Source organism: Pteropus medius, unplaced genomic scaffold, assembly GCF_902729225.1.
Source record: "Pteropus medius unplaced genomic scaffold, Ma_sr-lr_union100, whole genome shotgun sequence".
Classification (NCBI taxonomy): domain Eukaryota; kingdom Metazoa; phylum Chordata; class Mammalia; order Chiroptera; family Pteropodidae; genus Pteropus; species Pteropus medius.
The window spans coordinates 9,364,047-9,385,977 of NW_024344240.1; the positions used below are offsets into that span (position 1 = coordinate 9,364,047).

Genomic DNA, 21,931 nt, shown 5'->3' on the forward strand with positions numbered 1-21,931 from the left:
CTCTTCCTGAGTGATTAATAAATATATGAAAAGCCAAAAAAGTAAAAAGAGGGTAAAAACAGAAAAAAACGTACTTGAACATTATCTTAGTATTTCTCTCAATAAGTCAACTAGTCTTTTAGTGTCACAACTCATTTTCCCCATCTTTTCCTTGTGTAACAGGGAAACTTTTTTGCTGCTCTTCTGGTCTGATCAAAAGCCATGTTTAAACAAAATAATGCCAGGATTATCAAAAGAAACGACACTCAATATAGAGTTCTTTGTTCTTTAATCCAGCCACATTTCATTCCAAAGTTCTGGCATCATCTAATTGTTTCATTTTCTGGGTTTAGCTCTTTCCAACTTCCTGAGTCTTTGTCATTTTTAAAAAATTGATCTTTGTGAAGGAAGCTTCCACAGAGAGTTAAGGGCTCATCACAGAGAGGACCTGGAACCTCTTCTTGGTAGCCATAGAACTTCCTCTCACCATTGCAGTGAGTTCCCCAGGATTGAAATGACATTGTACGAGATTAAGGTGGCACAACATACAAAACTGCATTGTTAGTTCAAATATCTTAGGAGAGGAACACAATAAATTCTTGCTAAAAGTGGAAATTATTGCAAGTTGAATGTATATGAAGAACTTTTCAAATTTAAAGAAATTTGCATGAGACTATATATATCCAGATAGTATTAAGATTGACTGTATAAGAATTTTGAGAAAATGTTCTCAAAACATTATGATAACTATGGCTTTTTCTTCTATTAAGAAACTCAAGACTTCTTATAAAAAAATAATAAAGTTGTTCATGATTAGTTTCTGTCGAAGGAGAAATAAAACTTAAACATTTCCAAGAGATTTGCTTTATCCAGGTCTTAAGAAGTAATTAAATATATACTGGGATATTTTTGTTGCCATTTAAGTTAAAATAGGATTATGAGTGAAAAATAAAATCAAAGGAACTAAATCTCCTCCCATACCAGTAATTTACCTGTGTGAATAAAAGCTAAACTGAATTTATGAATTCTGCATCCTGCTCTTTGAATCTCTCCCTCCCACAAAGTGGCAATTCCAGAACTCTCTCTTGAGCCCAAGAAAAGGCACCAGATGTGTGCATGGGAGTGATGTGGACAGGGGATCTGATGATTTCCCCTTACATAAGCACTAGTAAGAAAAGTTGGTCAATTACAAGTAACTAGGAAATTACTGTGTTCACCTGATATATGTTTATAAGTATATCAAGATCTTAAATGAGAACTTTCCAAATTCAACTAAGTAGTTAAATTTTATTTTATGGTCATTTTTCCTCTTCACGGTCTATCTACTTACTTTCATTGTTTGTTCTTGCATGTTTTTCCTCCAAGTTTTGCTTCTTGCCTTCTTTATTTTATAATTTTCATTCCCTCTTGTCATTCCCCTGGGAGAGTATTGACTCCTCTCTCTAGAGAACTAGGGCATAAAGTGTGTTTAAAGTTTTCTTCGTGGCTTTATTATGAATTACATACCAAGCAAGAAACACTTTTTTTCCTTTTTAAATAAATATTATATATAACATATCTATACTCATAAGTTAAATAAACTTTCCTTAATGTAGTTTCAGATCAGGAAAAATAAGAGTGGTAAAGTGTACCTTTAATATTCTTATCTCTATTAAGAAGTAAGTTGTCAGAGCCAGGAGGAGCCATTATAGGAATCTTAGAAAATGTCTTGTTCCCGTCCATAAACAGTGGAGGTAGATAAAGGCCCTAAAAACCTGGATAAGGACAACTTTTTTAGAAAATTGTATTTCTGTTTTGAGAAAAGAAATAACTCATTAAATTTTACAAAATCAAACGCAGACTTACAAGATCATTTGGGACTTACACAGTAAAGATGATCAAGTTTCCTTTTCCAATAGAAAAAAGCAGTGTTCCAGTGACAAGTATAGTGTTAAAGATTGCAGCACATGCTATTTATGTCGATGTCATGACTCATACCATAATTGTGTGACTCTTTTACAACCCCAGGAGCATTTGAAAGGATGGTGATCCCCACCTCACCCCCAGGTCTTAATACATGTACTGAAGTAGAAATCTCTTTCTACCCTTGATTAACTATTACCCAAATGAGGTACCCACTGAATGTGAAGTTTGATTTTTATAAAAATTAAGTCTACCATTGGCAATTTATTGAAGTTCATGAGAATAATTCAAATGAACAATTTTAGAGGACATTCAAGGTTTTAGAGGACAAAGATTTCAATTTGAGATCCATGAAGAGAGCAAGCCATTTCATAAATGCTAAAACCTTTCACCCTCCAAAAGAAAGGCACATGTGCTTTAAGTTTCTGATGTTGTTATTTCCCAACAAGCTATAAGACATGACCAGACACTAACTTCATAACTTTTGTTATTCTTCAGGTGTGAGGGAGAGAAGGAGGGTGACATAGATAAGTTGTATATTATGGCCTTGTTCCATTTTGCTCCTACAACTTGGCCCACAAGTTAAATCCAAAAACTTAGTTTTATAAATGAGTATCAGCTTTTACAATATTTATATAAGACATATATGCTACACCAACAAGAGGACAGTAGCTTCACAAAATACAATTATGAGGCCAGCATTCCAAACACAAACAGAGGTCCATGAATATTTATGCATCTGTTCCAATGGCTTTAATGGGAAGGTGGCTGCCTGGGCTGATGGCAGAATGGTCAGGTCCTTGGGTATCTGAATTGCAAAATAGAATTAGTCTTAAAGCTCTTATAAAGAAGGTTACATTTAGGTAGCTTTCTGGAACTTCTATTTCTGCCTACTGGTACTCTGCAGGGTGTGCTTCATTTTTGGTAAAGAAACTCATGGAGCTCAACATTCACTTGCCTTTTGAGGGAATTTTTCAGAGTGGTTAGGAGAGCCAGTAGCACCTGTGCACAGGATAACATTAGACTCTAGTTGAGTTGATGCTCACCCACGGGAATAGCTTCCCCAGAAATAGTTGATGGTTTTCATCATTTTAACCCTCATGCTACTAATCAAGTTATTTGTTTAGCACATGGAGAGGAGTTTGCATGAGTTGAACCACTTTATATGCAACAGAGATATTCACAGAGAAGGAGGATTTTACAACGCAGTGCTCACCATCCTGAGCAAACCAAGCTGTTTTAATCCTAGGCGGAGTCACATTTTCTCATAAATTCATGTGGTTTTAAAAGAGGAAAATCTACAGGGAAAAAAATTACCTCTCTTTTATCGTTGTTTTCTCTTAATTGTAAAATATTCATAACAATGAACCACTTTATTTAGACTAAAGCAACTGCTGTTCAGCAAAAGCAGTGAACGCTTTTTGTTTGCTAATTTAAAAAAATCAGTTCAATGATTGGTATGGTGTTTATTATGAAATGATGACAAAAGAGTACTGGTGGTTTTAACAGTTTTAGCTTATGAAGGCTGTCGTTAATTTTGTCTGTAGTGTTGCAGGTGAAAAAATGCACAATGGATAAATAGTCTATATTGGTTTAACTGAACATAATATATAGTGTGTTCTGGAGTTGTTTGTCTCAATAGACTATAGTAATCAAAAGTAATGAACCTATTATGTGCAGGACCTTGGAGAGCGTCAAATGGCAGTAAAAGTGTGGCACATAAAAGGTTTATTAAAGGAAATTAAAGTCCATCATTGCCACACCTGCTCCCCTATTATAAGTCTATGGCAGGTCAGTGCCTTCAATCACAACTCAGCCTCCGAGAGCAGACATGCATCTCCCGTTACCATTGCAGTGGCACAGCATCCACGCTAGTATCAAGATTTAAGGATGAGATCCACGGAGAGCGCCTTCTGCCTGCCCCTGGTTTTCAACTACTTTCTATTTAAGAATTCCTTCTAATAACGTGTAAAAGTGAATTAAACTAAGAGATTATTAGGAGATTCTAGTGAAATAGATGAGTGTATTCAGATCAGAATCTTTCTCCATGTGGACAAAAACAATAGGCTTTTAAAGTCTTTGCACCCCTTTGATAATTTATTTGATTACATTTAAAATATTTAATAATGGTGTTTTAAGAAATTTGCTACAGACACAACACTCAAATCTCACCTTCCTTATAGATTTAAATGATGATAACCAATATTTATTCTGGAATTCTGAGAGTTAGTGTATATTGTTGAGGATCAACACTTCCAATGGTGTTATGAAATGGGGGCATTTCAGCATTTTGCCTTCATGTTGCACTTTTACACAGGGAATTATTTTTTCTGACTTAGCAAGAGGCATGTATCATAAAGGATCTAGAAATGCAAAGGAATTGGGCTTTAGTAAACCAGTCCAAAACCTTTTGGTTTGGCATTTGAGGTGTCTCCTTCACAAACACCATTAATCAGACAACTCTTAATTCTATATTTGTAATGCTGGAAATGTTTGAATCACTAGCAAATACTTATGGAAAAGGATAGTTGCCCTATTGTCACTGTTTCCTCTGGTTCGAGCATCTATAGAAGTATTTCCCAAAACTCATGGAGTGTGAAGGTAGTCACAGTTATATCCCTGCAGGGTCAGAATGCTATTCAAGAGCACGAGAGGCTACTGCATTTTTCATAATGACCTTCAGGATTTTTAATGACATGTTTTTATATTTTTGTCAATGTCAAAGGAATGACCTCAGGATTTGTGTTCATGTTACAGATGGATGCAGAGGCTGAAGATAAGACGCTGTGTACCCGCTCTAAAGGAACTAAGGGTGAGTTAGCAAGCAGGTTCCATGACACTGTGCCCACCACACCATGAAATACGGGAGTTCCAGTGCTCAGTCCCTAATGTGTAGTCAGAATGATTACAACGTCCTCAGGGCTTCCTTTTCTTAATCAAGCTAGAACATTGGATCATGGCATTGAGAGGCAAAATATGAACCAGGATGTAAAGGACTCAGAAAAGTCCAAATGATGTATGACGCTAATCTTTACAAAATGCAATCATGATAGACTTGAACATCATGCAAAACAACATAAGGGTCAGTGAGAGAAGAATGCTTCATGTAGACCTTCAAATTTTTGAAGTGACCTTTAATGGCCAAGGGAAAAGACCAAATTGTTAGTTTATTGCCAAAGCAGGTTTTGATTTTTATGTTATCTGGTTTAGTGGCTCCCAATCTAAACTTAGTTCAAGTAAAATGATGATGTTTGTTTTTTAACTATCCCTGCTGGGAATTTCCGGCAGCTCTGAAAAGAAATGTTTGAAAGGTTTAACTTGCCGGTTATCCCTCCCTTTTTGTAACCAACAGATGGTAATGTAATATTGAAATATAAACAGGCCCTTGATGATCTAAACATCTGGAAAACAGGATTGACTGGCAATAATACCCCTTAAGGAAAATAACGTTTATTATAATTAGCTATATTTTTGTGACCCTTAATTCTAAATGGAAAACTGTAGATTCACTGTGGCCTCTGAAAACACTCTAGGTAACTGTTCCTCATCTCAGTCTTCTCACGGTCAGCGTTGCTGAGAGGAGCTGAATCAGGTAGCAATTGTACAATATTTTGGAAATGTTTTGAGATTTACAGGTGGAATCAAATGGAATGCTTTAGTTAACCATGCTTATATATGTAGTCAAGGTAAATAATTCCTGTTTGAGTAAAGTCCAGAATTCTAAAATTTTCAATAAATTCCAGGATGACTTTTTTCAGTTAAAATGTAGCCATGGTTATTATTAACCATGATAACCAAAATGCAGAATAATACTGTGCAAGATATGGAGCTTTACCTAAACAGAAATGTTTCACTATATTATTTTCCAGTTTTAGTTTAAGTAACTTTTAAAGTAATTGCATTGGATAGTCTAATATTTGGAATGCAGTTATTCCTAAACATTAGGTTTTTATTCAGCAACATTTTCAATAGAATACAAGTTTAAGAAAAACAGTTTACCATTATTTAGGATAAGCTCACATGCCATAAATATTAGCGTTCTAGGGACTGTATTTGGATTATTTGAATCTCTTGTTTAGATTCCTAAAAACACATTACTCTAGCATACTTTTAAAATGTGGCTTTTTAATTTGCAATTCTTTTTGGACTTCGAATTCTTTTGGCACATACATATACACTCTTAAATAGAGCCAAAATGTTCTCCAAGAAATGAAACAACTGTTTCTCATGTAGCATGAGTAATCTTTAAAACCACGTGTTGTCTCTCTCAATATGCTGCTTATCCTTGTGTAGGCAGGTATTTATAAACATGAACTTCTTTAGTTCCCATCATTTCAGTCAGAAAAATCAAAGCTCTTTTTTCTATAAATGTCTTATTTTAAAAATGATGTTGATATTAACATGGGTAAAGCTTAATCTTCTCTTTCTCTGTGAGTAAAGTTTATGGAACAAAATCTTGGGGCATATTTATTCGTAAAAATTTTGCTGCTTTTATTTATAAATTTGTTTAATGTCAACAAAAATGTAAATAGGATTCTTTTGAAAATTTTTCTATGAACAATAAAATTAGTTAAGTTGATTTAAAAAAAAAATAATTCAAGTCCTTTGTGCTCCTGTAATTGTTTAATGAATCTCTAAAGACAGATATTTGGAAAGTCCAATTCATGACGTCAAGTTCCCAAGGTCACCTAAGGCACTACATCTAGAATTATCTGTTCTGGGCCATATTCATTTGTCCAAAGAACCAGAACCAGAAAAGATTAATCCATCCTGTGGGAAATTAAGTGGAGTCTGTACTAACCATTTATTGATCATTATCTCTAGATGGCTGAAAAGTTTCAATCGTAGTTTTCAAAATTATAAACTGATTTTTTTTTTCAACAGTGCCAATGGATTCTTTAATCCAGGAGCTCAGGTAAGGTTTGCCCTACATTAATTTGGGCAAATATTTCCCTACGATATTTTCTAATATTGACTTGATTTAATTATTAGAACGTTTTGTACTTTTTAAGCTTCAGAATCCCTGTTTTAGTACGAGGAATAAGCCAATGGGCTTATTTCACATAGCCTTTGTCTACACACCGAAGAAAAGGAGAAAGGAGAAACTATTGATAACCAAAATAATTCAAGCTACTATTGTGATAACAAAAAACAGCAATATTTTGCCGTAATGTGAGTAATTTTTCACTTTTCTCCATGGAGTGTATGCACAACTTGCATGTGGTTTGTTTATGCACTGAAGAACTGAGCTGTTTATCTGTGAACTTGATTAATGGATGACTCATCCTAAATCCTCTACTTTTTAAAATAATTAGATAATTCTATCAAGTAACCACATGATTTTTTTTTAATGTAGACATTTGAAAATAATGTAACTGATAGGTTTTTGGGTGGATCCAAGCATTTCCTGTAATGCACTTCAGGTAATATTCTGAAAAGTCCACTTTAATGGGTTTTGCAGAATAAACTCTAAGTAGATTTTCTTTCACAATATCTTTGTGAGGTATAGTTTTTTAAAGTACATATTTAAATAGAAACACATACTAATGATACGTTTTCTGCACTGATGATATCTTTTAGTGAAATTGTGTCAGGAACAAGGTAAGTCCCTTGTCTCCTCTAAATTTGCTATCGCAAACCCAGAAAGACCCAAATCCACTATCTAATCTACCCTTATAAAAACAACAGTGGTCTATATTTGTTTCTTAGGAAAATGTTTGAAAACTGGAGGATGTGTAATAATGTCTGATACACACTGAAATTCATAATATATATGTTATCAGTTTACATAGTTATTTTTCCAAACAACTGTGCTCTGTGATTTTCTGAAGCAGAGCTATCTTAATTATTTCTGTGTTCCACATGATTCATTCTGTCATTGTTGGTTCACCTACTTAGTAGAACACATATCTATCAGAATTGAGGACAAGCTTTCACGCTGATGTTCTTTGTGTAAATTCGTTAGTAGGGAATCCATGGTCCTGCCTACATTATCAATTTTGTCATTGAGAATTTTAGATTTTAAACTACTTTATAAGAGCAGAACATATAGTACACCCCCACACGGGGGCAGGAGTAAATGAATTGTCTGGCTCATTTAAATTCTTGTTTATTAAATCTGTTCTCATTTAAAATTCTTACCAGTTTAGAGACTTTATGTCCCCTGCAGAATGATCAAGAGGAGTTTAAAATTATCAAGGGCTCAAAGATCTTTGGCATCTCAAGGAATGGTTTTCTAGTGGTCTACAGTAGAAATAGGGTACCTCAAAACTCATGGTCCTCTGCCTGTGTTTTTACTGTGTTTTATTGTGAAGTAACTGTATTTTTAGTCAGTCTTTTTAGGGATTCAAACTATTCAGAGGGAGAAAATAGGATTTTGAGCGATGTGTCTTGAAAAATAACTTGAAAAAGAGAATGCTGAAGGAATAACCATAGGGCTTTGCCCTAAGGAGAAATATATAATTCATAGAAAAAATGGAAGGAAGTAGCAGAGAGAAGCAACTTTGTGGGGAGGAAATGTTTAATATAAACTTTCTGGAAAAATAAAAATGACTATTTAAGCACTCTATTAGCATTAATAATTATAATAAAACTGATATTATTGAGGTTTTATTGTGTGCCAGAAACTTGGGTATTATTCATCACTCTGTCTCATTTAAACTTCACAGCAATCTTACAAGGTAGAAACTATGAGATTTCCAATTTTCAGATGAAGAAAGTGAAAATAAAGTTTATGTAAATAGTCAAAGATTTCACAACTAGTAAATAATCCAGACTTCTTTCTCAGAGACCAACTTCTCAGCTACCAGGCTATGCTTTCTCTCATACGCAGTTAATACTAACTGTCTAGAAAATAAATTAAAAAAAAAAAAGATTTATTGTTCATGTCCTCAGCAGCTGGATTTTAAAATTCTACACTTTAACCCAAATGGTATACCTTTCAAAGCTTAGTTTTCTGAAATTCAAAGAATATATTTTAATTAAAAATAATTTTTCTTATTCTTCTAATTCTCTAGAAATTATTTTATCAAATTTAATTTTGCCTAACTTGTCATTAGACTAACTCAGAAAGCTAATGATAATCGCTGAGGAAATTCATAAACAAAACTATTTTACCTATTTTAATAATAAAAATCAGTTTATGAAAATTGCTAACTGATTATTGCTAATTTTATAATTGCTTATTTTCAACAGAATGACCATGGTTAGGCTGAATAGGTCCCACGTTGTTTCTTAAATGGTTTATGTTGATTCAGATATAGACCCTAGTTATTATTCTATGCAAATCTTGTGGGAAAGTTCTCTATGTGTGGAAAAGTTTATATGTATAGAGGTTATACTTTAGTGTCTTTTTAGTTTTATAGAACTTTATCCATTTGCTACAATTGCTCTTGCAATTTATTCCTCAGATTTTTTTCAATCTATAATCCAGAATTGGTTATATGCCTGAATTTTGAGTATCTTAGGAAATGTGGCATATTTTCCCCAGCATAAAAGTTATGGCTTTTTTGTAGAGAACACTGGCAACTTTATTTAGTTTTTCTTTTTAGAATGCATTGGACATGTTATTGCTTCTAGAGCTACCACTTACAAAAATACTAATACAAATGAAGCTAATTTAAATAAACTGTATATTGTTCATGACACTAATAAAAATTGATAGTGACATTCTCATCTTCTTATTATACTCTATGTCAGCTACTATCATCACCATTAAAAAAGCAATTTATAACCACAGGGCCACCTTTAATCATATTCCTTATTAGCATTTCCAGCCTTTCCTTCAACACAATTCAGGTTACAGGTGGTGTTGAAAAAGCTCTCTTGTGTCTTTCTAAATCATGACAATTGTATTATCTTTGCCTATTTCTTTTATTATCATTACTCTGATCCTCATGCTATTGCATCTCCTAATATTGGTAATTGTCTCATGCATTGGCAAAGTGTTTTTACACCAGTCCAGCCCCTCTCCTCTAATTAAGAGAATATATTCTAGCTTCTGAAATGGCTTTCCTATGTGACTACTTAGAGACACAAATGAATTCAAGACTCTACTAAGTATATTAGAGTCAAATCCCACTGTCTGTTTATGATCTTATTGCTGTTTACTAATTTGTTGGCTTAAGTTTTGTAATAAAACATTTTAATTTAGTTGTCTTTTTATACCTTATTTTATTTTATATAATTTGTTCCTTCATTTAAAAGCTTATCATCTGGCATTTTCTTGTAATATGTTAAATATGTAACTTGTTAAACATCTTGGAAACTTTAATCCATTAACTATAGATTTAATAACAACATTTAATCAATGTGAAAAATTTGTAACATAGATTTAGATGGAAGGCTTTCTCCTTTTTCTTCTATCTTATTTCATTCACTATAGCCTTTACATCAGACATTTTACGTAATGATTTTTTTCCCAATTTATTTTTTTTAGTATAAAGTTTCCTTAATAGCTGTGATTTTATTGGAACTATTGTTGCACATATTTGAGATGACAACTAAAAAAAATAGAATGGAAAGAAACTGATTTCTATTATCAAGTGTTCCATAAATCTATCAGCAGGGTTAAAAGAAATAAGTAGTTGTAATCACAAGGTTGGATAAAAGAAGAGAGAAAAATCTCTTTTTTTTTTTTTTATTGCTATGATTTCCAAATGCAGTCTTCAGTACATGTCTTGGATATTTCAATGACATACCTACTGTATTTATGTTAGCAACATGTCTTTCTAAATATTATGGCCAAACCTATAAATTAGAATCCAAGAAACTGGTATCTTTAAGAAAATGTGTTTTTCTGTAAGCCACTTTGAAGGAAAAGTGAGACTGATAACCAAAGAAGGTAATAATAAAAACTTAGAACAAGGGAAGTATCTATTTAGGGAATGTCTAAAGTGTCACTATCCAGTTGCCCACTCTCCTCCACCTTCTTCATCCACACCTTGTGTGATGGGTGAGGCTGGTATTGATCATACAATTTTGAGGCGTGAGACAACTTAATCATTCCAGAGAAATAATTTTGTTTACTTACTATGTTAAGAAAGTATTTTAAAATATATTAGGAAGACTTTCAAGAAGAATGAAAATAAAGTTTGTTGTTCAACAAGTAAATTCCATTAACTACAGTGCTATCATATATTTATGTACTTATATACTTTTGTAGCATTTAACATTGAATCCGCTATTGAGTGGGCCTGCAATAGATGCCTATTGAGTGAGTTGTTGAAATATGTACGGTGTCCAATTGGCTCCACACAGCTGTAGAATAGTCAGGACAAATGACATTATCCACATTTATTTTATGAGCCTAGTTTAGGGATGTTAAATGCTTTACACACAGTCTTTGACTAATACGTGACTGAATCAAAGGCATAACTTAGGTCCTGTCTTGTGGTCCAGTACTCATCCCATGCCTTTTCTTACCCCCTGCACTGTATTATCTTCCATAACTGCGAATACAGCACGTCGTCGTCGTCGTCGTCCTCCTCTTCCTCCCCTTTCTCCTTCTCCTCCTCTTCTTCTAAATTTTTTCAACTGCAATTGACATACAATATTCTGTTAGTTTCAGGTCTACAACATAATGATTAAACATTTATGTAACTTACGAAGTAATCACCGCTATAAGTCTAGTACCCATCTAACATCATACATAAGTATTACATTATTATTGATTATGTTCCTTATGCTGTATTTTATACCCCTGTGACTGTTTTTTGTAACTGGCAATTTGTACTCCTTAATCCCTTCACCTTTTTCACCCATCTCACCAACAGCCCTCTCATCTGCAAACATCTCAATATTATCTATACCTATAAATTTGTTTCAGTTTTGTTTGTTCATGTATTTAGTATTTTAGATTCTGTGTATAAATGAAATCATATGGTATTTTGTCTCTGTCTGGTTCATTTTATTTAGCATAATATCCTCAAAATCCCTTCATGTTGTTACAAACAGTAAGGTTTTATTCTTTTTTCTTTTGTCTGAGTAATATTCCATTGTGTATATGAACCACTTCTTTATCCATTCATCTATCGATGGACATTTAAGTTACTTCCATATCTTGGCTTTTGTAAATAAAGCTATGATGAACATAAGGGTGCAAATATCTTTTTAAATTAGTGTTTTGGATTTCTTTGGATAAATACCCAGAAGTGAAATTGCTGAATACTTCATAGGTAGTTCTATTTTTAACTTTTTGAGGAAACTCCATACTGTTTTCTACATTGGCTTCACCAATTTGCAATCTAACTAACAACGTACAATGATTATTTTTCTCCCCATTCTCACCAACACTTGTTTATTTATTTATTGATGATAGCCATTCTAACCGTTGTGAGGTAATTTCTTATTGTGGTTTTAACTTACATTTCCCTGGTGATTAGTAATGTTGAACATCTTTTCATATGTCTAATGGATATCTGTATTTATCTTTGGAAAAAAAGTCTATTCAGGTCCTCTGCCAATTTTTTAAAATCAGATTGTTTGGTTTGTTTTGGTGTTAAGTTTTATGAGTTTCTTATATATTTTGGATATTAACACTTCATCAGATGTATCATTAGTAATCATTAGTAATGTATCATTAGTAAATATATTTTCCCATTTAGTAAGTCATCTTTTCATTCTGTTGATGGTTTTCTTCCCTGTGCAAAAATTTTTAGTTTGATGTAGTTTCATTTGTTTTTTTGTTTTTTTGTTTCCCTTACTTGAGGAGATCTATTCAAAAAACTATTACAATGTAAGAGTTTACTGCCTCAGTTTTCTTCTAGGAGTTTTATAGTTTTGAATATTACATCTATGTCTTTAATTCATTTTGATTTTATTCTTGTATATGCTATAAGAAGGTGGTCTAGTTTCATTTTTTTGCATGCATCTGTCCGGTTTTCTTAATACCATCTATTAAAAAGACTGTCTTTACCCCATTGTATATTCTTGCTTGCTTTGTCAGAGCTTAATTGACCATATAGATATGGGTTTATTTCTGGGTCCTCTGTTCTGTTCCATTGATCTATGTCTGTTTTTATGCCAGTACCATGCTGTTTTGATCACTATAGACTTGTAGTATAACTTGATATCAGGTTGTGTGATACTTCCAACTTTGTTCCTTTTTCTCAAGATTGCTTTGGCTATTTAGGATCTTTTGTGGTTCCATATCAATTTTAAGATAATTTGTTCTAGTTCTGTGAAAAATGTCATTGGTATTTTGATAAGGATTGCATCGATTGCTTTGGGTAGTATGGACATTCTAACGACATTAATTCTTCCTATCCATGAACACAGTATATGCTTCCATTTATTTGTATCTTCTTCAATTTCTTCCTTCAGTGTCTTGTAGTTTTCTGAGAACAGATCTTTTACCTCATTAGTTAAATGTATTCCTGAGTAATGTATTCTCTTTTGTGCAGTTGTAAATGAGATTATTTTCTTAATTTTTTTTCTTCCTCATAGTTCATTTTTGGTGTATAAAAATGCAACCAGTTTATAAATATTAATTTTGCATCCTGCTACTTCACTGAATTCATTTATTAGTTCTAATAGATTTTTGGTGGATTCTTTATGGTTCTCTTTTATAGTATCATTTCATCTGCAAATAATGACAATTTTACTTCTTCCTTTCAATTTGGATGTCTTTTATTTCTTTTTCTTGTCTAATTGCTGTGGCAGGACTTCCAATACTATGTTGAACAAAGTGGTAAGAGTAGATGGATTTCCTTGTCTTATTCTTGTTCCTAAAGAAAAAGATTCAGCTTTTCATCATTAAGTATGATGTGGTTTTATCCTGTATGTCCTTTATTACGCTAAAGTATGTTCCTTCTATCCCCACTTTGCTAAGAGTTTTTATCATAGATGGATATTGAATCTTGTCAAATGCTTTTTCTGCCTCTTTTGATATGATCAAATGCTTTTTATCCTTCATTTTGTTTATGTGATGTCTCACGTTATTGATTTGCAGATATTGAACCACCCTTACATCTGGGAATAAATCCCACCTGACCCCGGTGTATAATATTTTCAATGTATTGCTGAATTTGTTTACTAATATTTTACTAAAGATTTTTGCATCAATGTTTTGATTTTGTAGTGTCTTTGTCTGGTTTCAGTATCAGGATAATGTAGGCCTCATAAAATGAGTTTGGGAACTTTCTCTTCTCTTCAATTTTTTTTGGAATAGTTTGAGAAAGATAGGTATTAATTTTTTGAATGTTTAAGAAAATTCACCTGTAAAGCCATCTGGTCCAGGGCTTTTGTTTCTTTGGAGTGTTTTGATTGCTGATTAGATTTCTTTAGTAGTTAAAGTCTTTTCAGATTTTCTGTTTCTTCCTGATTCAGCCTTGGAAGAGCATATGTTTCTAGGAATTTATTTATTTCTTCCAGGTTGTCTATTTTTTTTTTTTTGGCATATAATTGTTCTCCTTATAATCCTTTGTATTTCTATGCCATTGGTTGTCACTTCTCCTATTTCATTTTTGATTTTATTTATTTGGATCTTCTCTCTTTTTTTTCTTGATGAATCTGGTTAATGGTTTATTAATTTTGTTTATATTTTCAAAGAACCAGCTCTTGCTTTCAGTGATCTTTTGTATTGTTTTTTAAAATCTATTTTGTTTCTTTCTTACTGCTCTGATCTTTATTATTTCCTTCCTTTTATTCACTCTGGGCTTTGTTCTTTTTCTAGTTCTTTCGAGTATAAGATAAAATTGTTTATCAGAGATTTTTCTTGTTTTTTGAAGTAGGACTGTATTGCTATAAATTTCCCTCTTAGAATTGCTTTGGCTGTCTCATCAATTTTGGGGTTATTGTGTTTTTCTTTTCGTTTGTCTCATGGTATATTTTAATTTTTTCCTTGATTTGGTTGCTAACCCATTTACTGTTTAGTAATATGTTATTTGGCCTCCGTGAGTTTTGTGTTCTTCAATTTTCTTCTTGTTATTGATTTCTACTTTCATATTATTGTGATCAAAGAAGATGCTTGATATGATTTCAATCTTAAATTTATTGAGTTTTGTTTTGTGGCCTAACATGTGGTCTATCCTGGAAAATGTTCCATGTATACTTGAAAAGAATGTATATTCTTCTGCTTTTTAGTGAAATGTCCTAAAAATATTAATTAAATCCATCTGGTTTAATGTGTCTGATTTAAGGCCACTGTTTTCTTGTTGATTTTCTGTCTGGATGATCTTTCCACTGAAGTCAATGGGATATTAAAGTACCCTACAATTACTGCATCACTGCTATCCCTTCTTTAAGTTTTGTCCATATTTGCTTTATGTATTTAGATGCTCCTACTTTGGGTCCATAGATGTTTATGAGAGTTTTATTCTCTTGTTGGATTAATCCATTTCTCATTTTTAAATGGCCTTCTTTATTTCTTGTTACAGCCCTTGTTTTAAAGTCTATTTTGTCTTATGTAAGTATTGCTACCTCAGACTTTTTTTTTTTTCCATTTTCATGAACTATCTTTTTCCATCACTTTACTTTCATTATGTGTGCACCTTTGATCTGAAGTAGGTCTCTTGTAGGCAGCATATGTAAGGGGCTTTTTTTTTTTTTTTTTTATTCATTCAGCCACCTTATGTCTTTTGATTGGGGCATTTAGTCCATCGACATTTAAAGTAATTATTGATAGGTATATAGTAATTGCCATTTTATTAGTTGTTTGTTGATTATTTTTGTTGCCTTTCTCTGTTCTTTTCTTATTCTCTTGCTCTCTTTTCTTGCATGTTGATAACTTCCTATAGTGTCATTAATTGGATTCCTTTCTCTTTATTTCTTGTATAAGATCTCATAGATTTTTGGTTTGTGATTTCCATGTGCTTTATATATACTAAACTGTGTTTATAGCAGTTTATTTTAAGTTGATGATCACTTTAGATTGAATACATTCTAAAATAGCTATGATTTTTACTCACCCCCTCCACATTGATGTTTTGGTCATTATTTTTTTACTTTTTCTCTGTGTGTGTGTGTTTGTGCATATTCCTTACTTTATTGTTGTAATTACACGTGATCTTCCTACTTTAGCCTTTTAACCTTTGTTCTGGCTTTATAGTTAGTTGATCTCCACTACATTTACTAAGTGCTTACCTTTGTCAGTGAGAATTTTTTCCTTTCCAATATTTTTTGATTTATATGTTTTATTTTTTCTTTTCTACTTAAAGAAGTCCCTTAAGCACTTCTTGTAATACTGGTTTAGTGGTGATGAATTTCTTTAGCTTATTTATTTTTTTTCTTTTGTCTGGGAAAATGTTTATCTCTTCTTTGAAAATATTTCTCTCTCCTGGTAGGAGCAACCAAATCATAGCCTTGCTGGGTAGAGTAATCTTAGTTGTGGTTCTTTGATTTCCATCACTTTTAATATTTCACTTTACTCTCTTCTACCTTGCAAAGTTTCCAATGAGAAATCAGCTGACAGTATGGAAGTTACCTAATACATAACTAACTCTATTGTTACTTTTAAGATTCTCTCTTTGTCTTTAACCATTTTTATTATGCTATGTGGGTCTCTTTGAGTTCATATTGTTTGGGACTCTGCACTCTCTGGACTTGTTTTTACTTCCTTTGCCAGGTAAAGAAAGTTTTTAGTCATTATTTCTTCAAATAGATTTTCTCTTCCTTGGCTTCTCTCTTCTCCTTCTGGTACCCCTATGATAAGAATGTTGGTATGCTTGGTATTATCCTAGAGGTCCTCTAAAGTATTCTCATTTCTTTTAATTCTTTTTTTCTTTTTGTTGTTCCAGTTGGATGTTTTATGTTACTTTGTTTTCTAGATTGCTAATTTGATCCTCTGCTTCATCTAATTTGCTATTGATTTTCTCTAATGTATTCTTTATTTTAATTATTGTATTCTTGATTTCTGACTGGTTCTTTTTTATGGTTTCTATCTTTTTGTTAAGATTCTCACTGAGTTCATCTAGACTCCCCTAGGTTCACTGAGCATCCTTATAACTTGTGTTTTGAACTCTATATCTGGTAGATTGCTTGTCTCCATTTCACTCAGTTCTTTTTCTGAAGTTTTGTTCTGTTATTTCAGTTGGGATATGTTTCTCTCCTCATTTTAGCAGAGTTTCATCATGTTCGATATCCCCTGGGAGCTTATTAAAAATGCAGACTCTCAGGCCCAGCACAGATCTACTAAACCTGCATTTTAACAAGACTTCTAAGCTACTAACATGTACATAAAAGTTTGAGAAGCACTAGCTTCTTCTCTACTTGGAAAAACCTTTCATTGCTAATATTCAATGGTTTTGATTGGCAGAAAAGTCGAGGGTCTGGATTTCTTTCTAATTTTCTTGGTCTGTGAATTCTTGGGTTAATGTTAATGAGTGTTTGCATTTCTGTTTGATGAAAAGTAGCAGAAGTTCAAACAAGCAATTTTGACATAGTGTAGCAAAAAGCACAAGCCTTGCTCTTCTGCAAGTCTTTGATTTGACCTCCTTTAAGTGTTTGAAATTAACTAAATCTTTCTCAAATATTTTTCGCAGACTATTAGAAGAGAATTTATGTAAGGACACTTTTAAAACACTATTTTATGTGTATCTATAGATGACTCTCTAGTCACCTAGAGCAGTGGTCCCCAACCTTTGTGACACCATAGACCGGTGCTGCTATGAGAATCTAATGCCTGATGATCTGAGGTGGAGCTGAGGTGGTCATGCTGTCTCTGGGGAAGGGCTGCAAATGCAGATGAAGCTTCTCTTGTTAGCCCGCTGCCCACCTCCTGCAGTGAGGCCCGGTTCCTAACAGGCCTCGGACCGGTACCGGTCTTCAGCTTGGAGGTTGGGGACCTCCGACCTAGAGTGTATTTTCAGAATATTTAATAAGTATGTCTTAAACAAAATCCAAAATCTGTCAACTTATAAATATATCACATGACTGTCTCGCCACTTTAACAAATTAGTAACCGATATGCTGAGGCTCCTTTCAACTTGCTCAGCACTTCACCGTTTATTTGTTATTTTAGTTCATATTTTCTCACTCTAATGTGTTCTTCAGCATCTCTAACACAACACAAAATTATTTAACACTATGTCTTATTTCTCCTCAATTTTCCTTGAAGGAATGCATTAACTTTAATCCTTAAACAGAACACTTAATTTTTTGCTGTTATCTTTTAAGTAAACTATAACCATTAGACGTCCCATTCTAATTATATTATATGTTTGCAAACAATGTTTCTGACATATTGTAATATTTTTTCTGCTTAAAGCATGACTTAAAATAACTCTATCCCATGATGTTGGCAAATCAACTTCCTACAACTAAAGCATGGCATTCTTTTTGTTTTCAATATTTCCTTACAATGGGTGGCTTCTTGTAACTCTAACAAAAATTCTCACTTAGAATTTGACTGGTTCATGTGGTAGAAAGAACACTGGGATGATAGCAGCCCTAGCTTCTGGGGAACCTATCAGTGACTAGCTGTCTGACCTTGGAAAAGTGTTCAAATGTTAAGTCTTGCTGCCCTCTTGACTAATGAAACTTTTTTCTATATAACACTTTCAGTTCTGATATTTAAATTTACTTCCCTGGCTCCACTCACCTCCCCCATCTCAAAGTATAGCTAAATTTGAACCTCTTGCTGTATTCAAACATATCTTCTGAGTTCATCTTTGCTTTTAAGCTTCTCCTTCGCCACCTTTTCACTTTGATACATATATATTTTTTTGCTTGATCTCTCTCCTTTTTTGACTCCTCTTTGTAGGAGAAAGTAGTTTTGTCTAGGAATCCTACCCCCAAATTTTGTTATTCCAATCTCCTCACCATACTGTTTTCTCCAGGAAATCCTATGCCTAAAGATACTTCTTTTTTTTTTCTTTTTATAAAACACTCTTTCCATCTCAACTGGTTAAAGCTATTCCTTGCAAAATTCTTTCCTTCATCATTTCCTATATGTATTTATCCTTTAAGGCTAATGACTAATGTCATCTCCTCCTGAATTAGTCCCACAACCTTCCAGTTTGACTAATACTTTTTTTTACATTTTGTACCCAAAGCACTTCTTTTCTTCTCTTAGAGCATTTATTACTTTGAATCATTGTTATTTCATTATTCATCCATTCATCTGTCCACCCATTCAAAAGAAAGCAGACCTCCCTTTAAGTGTACAGTTTGGCTGGGGAAACAATAAAAAAGGGAGCAAACTATAAAAAAAAATCTTTAATTAATCATATATAATTCTTCCTTTTTGATATACTGATAACATTTTAAGGACAAGAAGTCTCTTTTATTCACCATTGTATCCCTAGTACATGATGTTACTTGAGAAATATTTTATTTTATATTGTCTACCAGTGTTCATTTTTAGAATAGATAACATAATTCATTATAAAGGAATTTTTATTTCATATATTGATTCTCCATAACATCTTTAAAGGGACTGCAACTTTTCTGCAATCTAAATTCTTAGATTATTTTGCTAGTTCTGTCCTTTTAAAGTCAAGACTGTTCAGCCAGCAAAGCTTACACTGACCCCTTAACTACAAACCAGGTTTCTCTAGCTATAATCACTTCCAATCCATTTTTCTATTGCCTATAAGTGTCTTCCTCTACAAATATATTTTATGAAAGTATCAAATATAAAAGTGAGGTGATCTTAATTTTGTTAGCTTCTCCCTTGATCTCATTTGGTCATTTTCAGTCAGGATGAGAAAACAAAGCTGGAAAAGAAATTCATATTGCCTATTTCTGAGTTGCTTATGTGATGGGATCAGACAAGTGAGTCTATGACAGAAGAAGCTTGATGCCACAAGAAAATATGATAAAGCCACTGCTGGACATGTGAACACTTAGAAGAAATAGACTTGGGCAGCCAGGTACAAAGAAGTATAGATAAGGAAGAATAGTTTGAGGGCTTTCTTTAAATATTCTCACAGTGTTTCTCAACCTGAGGTGTGAAAACTCACTTCATCTGTAGGGGAGAAGCACATGGGGATGCTTCTCAAAGGTAGAATGGGGAATGTGTCTCTAGGGACTCATTTAAAATCAGGGCCAGGGGAGTGAAACTTGTATAAGGAAATGATTGCACTCTGCCCCTGAGTGCTGCTCTCCATCTTTATCCCCCTGTGTGAGAATCACAGAGTAAACTCTGTTCTTCCAGGTTGTCCCTGAGAGAATAGAGAGAATTTAGACTCCTAGACACCTCAAAGTGTTCGTGGTAATTGCTCCAGAGCCTCTGATTACCCTGGATCCTTGTAGGTGAGAGCCAATACAAAGTCTGCAGTCTGTCCTGTAAGATCACAGTGCTGGTTCCCGAAAGACAGGTCTGGCAGGCTCACCCTCCATGGCCATTTTCAAAAAAATGTAACTTCTAAAGATGAGATGCTCCCTGATTTTCTCCTACCACACTTACTGTAGCTTCTTACTTCTCATTGCTAGTTTCCCCTCAGCACCCCAGTCTCTAAACAGTGGGCCTGCTGGGGTACATCCCTGATCCTTTTTGCTGGTGATCTTATTCAGGCTTTCAATACATTTACGTGTAAATAAATCCTCTCTTCCCTGAATTTCAAAGTCAAATCTCCAATTGTGTAGTCAGCATCTCCAAATGGATCCCTAATGTGTATCTCAAACTTAATACATCCAAAATTAAAATCACAATCTTCTACAAATTGGCCATACCCGCCACACCCTTCCCTGTGTCAGTAAATTGGGAAGAACAAAGCCTTGAAGCATCCTTGATCCTTCCTTCATACCCTATATGCAACCTGTAGACATTCTTATGGCTCAAATGTCAAGAGAAATCCACAATCTGACCACTTCTCACTATGTGCATTGCTATTATTAAACCATCATTGCTCACCTGGATTATTGCAGCAACCTCCTGACTGGTTTCCCTGCTGTCCTTTGCCTCTTGAAGTTCACTCTACACACAGCCAGAATGACTGCCTCTAACACTTTTACTTTTTAAGTGAAAGTCAGTATTCTCCCTCTTTCGCAATACCCTCCAATGGGTTTTCTTTTTCTCAAAGGAAAAGGCAGAAATCTTTACTCTGGCCTCGACTCTCCAACCTCTCCATTGCCCCCAGGACTCCAGGCCCCTCCCTGGGTTAGACCTGCTGATGCCTTAGGCCTTCACATGCTCTCTCCTTTGCCTGGAATGCTATCCCCTGAATAACCTCAGTCTGCCTCCCTCACTTGCCTGAAGTCTTTACTCAAGTGGCCTTCCCTGACTTTAGCCTTTAAAATGCCAAGTCCTCTTTTCTCAGTTTTCTCTATTCTTAATGAAAAAGAAAAAAAAAGATCTTTTTTTTTTTTAACACATAAATTACCATGTTTCTGGTCTGTATCTTTTTATGACAATGTAAATTTTCTGAGAGCAAGAATTGTTACCTTTTATTTCATTGATAATATTCACAACATCTGGAATGGTACTTGATACATATATGGTGTTAATGAAAAAACACATAAATGTGTTCTGAGTACTATAGAATGCACTAGAATAAGACAGGAACTCAATGATTTTTGAAAAGTAACATCCTAAAGGTCATGAAAACACAGTGTGATGATTCCTATAAAAGTAGATTTATGGAAGGGAGCACGATGGAATGAGCAGTGAATTCTGGCTGGGGTTTGACCTGCGTGGAGAGAATGAGATGTATCCACTCAGTTCACTCCCAAGGGGAGCAAGCAAGCACTCTGTAAAGATGAGTTAAATTAGATTGAACAGAAAACTCTAAAAACGGCCTGATTCTTGGCCTGCTATGGATTTGGATGGCTGGAGGTTCCAAGGAGGAAGAATAAATAAGACCAGAGATTTCCCTTAGTGTATGTGAAGGCCAATTCCCCCCATTCCTTCAAACTCACTTCTATTTACACATCCTTAACAAGATTGCCCCATATTTTAAAAAGAAACAAAAAAATCATGTGTCAAAAGAAATCTTATACTCTAAGACACAAATGTCTTCAATTTTTATGATTTTGTGCTTTAATGAATTAAGCTTTGATGTTGTTTATTTCTATATCTATAACAGATGCAGAACAATTTTTTAATAACATTGTAGACCAACCTTGCAAACAGGTTTTTAACCTCATTATCTCTATTACTCATGGAAACATT

The 21,931-nt window shown here is 33.7% G+C and overlaps 1 protein-coding gene across 7 annotated transcripts in view; it reads left to right on the forward strand.

The window, feature by feature from the left end:
• The window catches only part of LOC120607253 (suppression of tumorigenicity 18 protein), a 261,461-nt gene that overhangs the window by 160,343 nt on the left and 79,187 nt on the right, over positions 1 to 21,931 (forward strand). For all 7 annotated transcript variants that reach the window (XM_039868954.1, XM_039868958.1, XM_039868953.1 and 4 more), the window contains 2 exons: positions 4,639 to 4,693; positions 6,766 to 6,796. In XM_039868954.1, coding sequence (XP_039724888.1) covers positions 4,639 to 4,693; positions 6,766 to 6,796 — 86 coding nt within the window. The remainder of the gene's footprint in view (positions 1 to 4,638; positions 4,694 to 6,765; positions 6,797 to 21,931) is intronic.